Source organism: Vulpes lagopus, chromosome 3, assembly GCF_018345385.1.
Source record: "Vulpes lagopus strain Blue_001 chromosome 3, ASM1834538v1, whole genome shotgun sequence".
Lineage (NCBI taxonomy): Eukaryota > Metazoa > Chordata > Mammalia > Carnivora > Canidae > Vulpes > Vulpes lagopus.
Genome location: NC_054826.1, coordinates 15884289 through 15890288, shown reverse-complemented (window position 1 = coordinate 15890288; position 6000 = coordinate 15884289). Strand labels below are relative to the sequence as shown.

Genomic DNA, 6000 nt, shown 5'->3' with positions numbered 1-6000 from the left:
ATAACTAAAAAAAAAAAAAAAAAAGAAAATAAAAAGGAGGTGGAACCATATGATCCTCTCATTAGATGCAGAGAAAGCATTTGACAAAATACAGCATCCATTCCTGATCAAAACTCTTCAGAGTGTAGGGATAGAGGGAACATTCCTCAACATCTTAAAAGCCATCTACGAAAAGCCCACAGCAAATATCATTCTCAATGGGGAAGCACTGGGAGCCTTTCCCCTAAGATCAGGAACAAGACAGGGATGTCCACTCTCACCACTGCTATTCAACATAGTGCTAGAAGTCCTAGCCTCAGCAATCAGACAACAAAAAGACATTAAAGGCATTCAAACTGGCAAAGAAGTCAAACTCTCCCTCTTCGCTGATGACATGATACTCTACATAGAAAACCCAAAAGCCTCCACCCCCAGATTGCTAGAACTCATACAGCAATTTGGTAGCGTGGCAGGATACAAAATCAATGCCTAGAAATCAGTGGCATTTCTATACACTAACAATGAGACTGAAGAAAGAGAAATTAAGGAGTCAATCCCATTTACAATTGCACCCAAAAGCATAAGATACCTAGGGATAAACCTAACCAAAGAGGTAAAGGATCTATACCCTAAAAACTACAGAACACTTCTGAAAGAAATGGAGGAAGACACAAAGAGATGGAAAAATATTCCATGCTCCTGGATTGGCAGAATTAATATTGTGAAAATGTCAATGTTACCCAGGGCAATTAACACGTTCAATGCAATCCCTATCAAAATACCATAAAAAGGAGGTGGGAAAATTTGGAAAAGGATCTCTAAAATGGAAATCGGTTTGAGTGACCTGGAGGTGGAACTATCTTGGAAAGCAACTTCCTAAGGTCTCTGCATTCCTGGTTCAGAGTATCTTCTCTGTGGAGAGCGATTCCAGGGACAGAGAGGGGTTAAGGAGAGCTCACTGACCCCTCCTTCCCACTGCCTGAGGTTAGGGAGGGTGAGAACAGAAGAGCCTGTGGAGCAAGCACCCGGGGAGGAGGAGCAAAGGGCAGGCAGAGACAAACGGAAGAGCAGACAGCGGGATCCACCTCTCACCTCCTCCCAACCTGTCCCCTCAGTGCATTTCCTTGGCTGCCAGCACAGGGTGTGTCCCCAGGGCACAGGCTCAGGGCACAGGGCACAGGACTGGGCTCCACAGCTGGTCCAGGAGCGAACATGGCCAGACAGTGGGCGCTGCTGCTAGCCTGCCTCCTCCTGTCTGGGTTCCTGCTCTCAGAGGCCGCCAAAATCCTGACTGTATCCTCACTGGGTGAGTGCTTGGTGGGAAAATCAGAGACAGCTGCATCCCGGGCACCGGTGCCGTGCTGGGGCCCAGGCACACACCCTGGGGTCAGGAAACCCTGTGGGTTTTCAGATTGGATTGTGTCCCAGGCCCGTGGAGGGAGAGGTGGGCAGGCCTGTGTCGCAGAGAGAGAGGTCCCCACTGCTGCGCTGGTGAAGTCCGTTCTTGAGAAAACAGTGGTTTCCTTTTTTCTCTTTTAATCTGCCTTGTAAGGAATCCCTGGGTGGCTCAGCGGTTTAGTCCTGCCCCTTTGGCCCAGGGCATGATCCTGGCACATCAGGCTCCCTGCATGGAGCCTGCTTCTCCCTCTGCCTGTGTCTCTGCTTCTCTCTCTCTCTCTCTTTCTCTCTGTGTGTGTGTGTGTGTGTGTGTGTCATGAATAAATAAATACTTAAAAAAAAAATCTGCCTTGTAGGTGCTTCCCATGGTGCATAGCTGGGGCCAGAATTTAGATCCAGGGCTGACCTGGAGACCTCGAGCCATCTACTCCAGGGTGAGGCTGGACGTCCAGAGGCATATCCCAGATGTCTGGAGGTGTGCAGTAGATGCTGTAGGAAGTGGAAGGTGAGGTCAGTTTAGGCTCTTGGAGGCCAAGGACGGGGGCGCTTGTGGGCAGCAGCCCAGACTGGGAATGTGTCATTCACAGGACACCTGTAAAACTGATGGGCACAGGAGGGGACCCCAGGACAGTCAAGTCCTTGGGAGCCCCTCTCTCTTTCACCCTTGCTGCTTGAAGCTTTTGAAGGATAGTGAAGTAGCCAATTCTGCAGGAAGTCAGGTTTATTTCCTTTACTTTGGCCCCAAAGGAACAGAAGGGGAATAGGAACATTTGTCAGGATAAGGAGGCATCATAGAATGGAGCTTCCCCAGGAAAATGTGGCATCGTCACGAAAGGATAGGGGTCTCCCCAGGTCACGTTTAGATCCCCAAAAATCTGAGGAAAAAGCACAGAGTCTAATTGAGCATCTCCGTTTTATTTCCTGACAGTGACCCTGAGGGTCAGGGGAATAAGGGGCCTTTTGCAAGAGCACAGGAAACCTCCCTCATGGACACACCCCAACTTACTGTTTCTTATCTCTAGCCAGTCCTCTTTCCCAAACTCTACTCTTTACAGTGGAGATTCCTAAAAATCAGCATTTAAAAAACTTTGATTTCTATTTTAAATCTCTTCTTAATAATAGTTAGAAGCAACAGAAAAAAAAGAGCTTTCTCACTTCTTGAAAGTGCATGTCGTCCAGACTCTGAGAGGGAGCAGGTGCGGGTGAGAGGCGCTGGAGGTCCCACCTCTGTCCCAGAGCGCACTGGGTCACCCAGACCCTTAGGCATGGTGGCCTCTGTGAGAGGGCTTGTGCCCTGTATCCGTTTCTTCCTTGGGTTAAATGTGAGCCAGAGTAGGCAGTTGGAGGGAGTATGGTTTTGTGTTTTCCATAATCTGTGTTATCTCAGGCAATAGAATTATAGATTTTAAAAACTAGGGTAATTTCAACAGATACATCCCATTTCTATAGTCCTGCATCCCTCTCTGCTGACCCAATCATCATGAGATCTTTATCTTCCAAATAATCCCCACTTTCCCATATGGGCAAATTCTATTCCTTGACCCATAGATTCAAGAAAAATGCTCTTTGATATTACATAGTTTTAGATATTTTTGTGATAGAACCTGTACCTCCCCAGATGATCAAGCTTGTTTCCTTAGGATCCCAGGATTTTTGTAGGGTGAGTGATGTCCCAGTTTCTCATGCATACAGGACCCTTGTAGTTACACCTCAAGGGTCCACAGTTATTCTGAATTATGTAATTTGATGTTCAGCAATTTTCAGGCCCCAACTGAGGAACGTCTTGCCAAATACATTTGAATCCAAAGGATTTGGGCTCTGAGCATTGGCTCTAACTCCCTTCTGCTTCTGTGGCTCTTTCTTGGACTGATATTCATGTTCCCATGTTTCTTGCTCCCTTGTTAATATAAATTCCAGAGAGAAGAATTCCAGAAATAGCTCTAATTGCTTCTCCTTTAGAAACCCTTAATTCTCACATACATAGCACTGTGCCAAAATTTCTACAAAACAGCTACTTCTTTAGGACATAGTATCTTCATTAAGCCTGCCTAAATTGCAGCATGACCTAAGATCATGAACTTCTTCAAGCCTAAGCATAGAGAAGCTCATCTCATTGGCACAGAGACCTTAAATTGCAAAAGGGAATTTTTCATGTAAGATTGCTACATGTCAAGATTTGGCCAGAAAGAATGTGGGTATCTGGTCTGGAGCTTATCCTAAAGAAACTCATTTTCTTCTACTAACCGTCAATGCTCTGCTCACTTACCCTGGATTTCCCTATCCCCAGTATCAGTTTCAGATTTTCCATTCTCACCTTTACAAAAATGAAATATTTTATTGTCCCTAGGTGGAAGCCATTATTTACTGCTGGACCGGGTATCTCAGATTCTTCAAGATCATGGACATAATGTCACCATGCTTCTTTATGGAGGAGATTATTTAATCCCAAGTATGTTTTTTTTTGTAATTATTAAATTTCTCTATCCCAGGAAAAGATAGACAATGTTTTTGTTTGTTTGTTTTTGTATAGCATTGCTTAGCACAAAATCTTTTTGAATTACTTGTACTAAAAAGATGGGAAAAGTGTGCGTGTGTGTGTGTGTTTTGTTAAGTGCTGGATATCTTATTAGGTGGTATAGGCCTGGCTTCCACAATGCCATATCTACAGATTTTACCTCTGTAACTCGAGTGTCACTTCATTTTAGGGAAGCCTCCATACATTATTATTGATCAATAAACTCTGAGTTTTACCTAAATGGGGCAACCTTTACTCTTTATAAGTCTATTCAGAATGTCTATTTCTCCTTAACTTTGGTAGTTTATGTCTTTCTAAGAATTTGTCTGTATCATCTATTTTCTAATTTGTAGCATCTAGAGTTCATGAATTCTTTTGTAGTCCTTTGAATTTCCGTGCGGTCATTAGGGGTGTTCCTTCTTCCATTTTTGGTTTTTGTAATTTGAGTCTTTCTGTCTTGTTTGTGCATTTCCTTGATCTTTTCAAAGTACTCGGTTTGGCTTCATTGATTTCCTATTGTTTCCCTATTTCTAATTTTATTAATTTCTCCCTTATCTTTATTAATTCTAACATGTTCACTTTAAGTTTAGTACACCTTCTCTGGTGTCTTAAGGAGCCAGGATAGGTTATTGATTTGAGATATTTTTTTTGAGAAACTTCTTTTTTAATATAGGCATCTATAGCTTTAAATTTCCTTCTAAATGCTGCTTTGGTGTATTCCATAAGTTTTAGTATTTTGTATTTTCATTTTCTTTCTTTTTTTTCTAAGATTTTACTTATTTATTCATGAGAGACACACACAGAGAGAGAGAGAGAGAGAGAGAGAAAGGCAGAGACACAGGCAGAGGGAGAAGCAGGCTCATGCAGGGAGCTGGATGTGGGACTCGATCCCGGGTCTCCAGGATCAGGCCCTGGGCGGAAGGCAGGCACTAAACTGCTGAGCCACCCAGGCTGCCCTGTATTTTCATTTTCATTTGTCTCTAAGGATTTTATGATTTCATTTGTGATTTATTTTTGATACATTGCTTCTATAAAAAGTGTTAATTTCCATAATTTGTGATTTTTTTGATTTTCTTTCTGTTGATTTCTAACTTCAACCTGTTGTGGTCAGAAGTATGTTGTATGATACTTGGCTTTTAAAATATGTTGAGACTTACTTGTGGCTTAACAAATGGTCTCTGCTAGAAAATGTCCCATGTATCCTTGAGAAGCATACCCATGTATGCTGTTGTTGTTGGGTAGAATGTTCTGTATATGTCTCTTACATCTAGTGTATCAGTGTGTTTAAATCTCCTATTTCTTTGCTGATCATCTTTCTGGTTATTTTATCCATTGGTTAGAGTATGACATTTCAATGATTAATATAGATCTATTTCTCCTTCAGTTCTGTCAGTTTTTGCTTTAGACATTTTGATCATATCTTATTACGTGCATATATGTTTGTAATTGTTATATCTTCTTGCTGTATGAACTTTCATTAATATATAATGTTGTTCTGTGTCTCTTTTAATCTTTTTTGATTTAAAATCTGTTATGTTGTCATAGGCTCATCTGCTTCTGCTTTCTTTTGGTTATTACTTACATGGAATATCTTTTTCCATCATTTCCCTTTTAGTTTATCTGTATCATTGGATCTAAAGTGAGTCTCTTGCAGACAGAATATACTTGGATTATATTTTTATTTGAAGCCTTTTAATTTTTGTTTTTAATTTTTTTTAATTTATTTATGATAGTCACACAGAAAGAGAGAGAGAGAGAGGCAGAGACATAGGCAGAGGGAGAAGCAGGCTCCATGCACCGGGAGCCCGATGTGGGATTCGATCCCAGGTCTCCAGGATCGTGCCCTGGGCCAAAGGCAGGTGCCAAACCGCTGTGCCACCCAGGGATCCCCCTGCCATTCTCTGTCTTTTGTTTGGAGAATTTAATCCATGTACATTTAATGTAATTACTGATAAAGAGAGACTTACTTCTGTCCTTTTGCTATTTGTTTTCTTATATGCCTTTTAGCTCTCCCCCCCCCCTCACTTTCTGTATTACTGTTTCTTTCGTATTTGGTTAATTCCTTATAAAACATTAAATTCTTTTCTAATTCTACGTTGTGTATATTC

At 41.9% G+C, this 6000-nt stretch overlaps 1 protein-coding gene across 7 annotated transcripts in view; it reads left to right on the top strand.

Moving 5' to 3' along the window:
- Positions 1 to 848: 848 nt before the first annotated feature.
- The window catches only part of LOC121487469 (UDP-glucuronosyltransferase 3A1-like), a 33240-nt gene continuing 28088 nt past the window's right edge, over positions 849 to 6000 (top strand). The window contains exons 1-3 of one of the 7 annotated variants that reach the window (XM_041749222.1): positions 853 to 1285; positions 1734 to 1882; positions 3725 to 3826. In XM_041749222.1, coding sequence (XP_041605156.1) covers positions 3793 to 3826 — 34 coding nt within the window. In that variant the 5' untranslated portion in view covers positions 853 to 1285; positions 1734 to 1882; positions 3725 to 3792. Of the gene's footprint in view, positions 1286 to 1733; positions 1883 to 3724; positions 3827 to 6000 lie in introns of all 7 variants that reach the window. The other 6 variants (XM_041749223.1, XM_041749219.1, XM_041749220.1 and 3 more) reach the window with 6 other exon arrangements.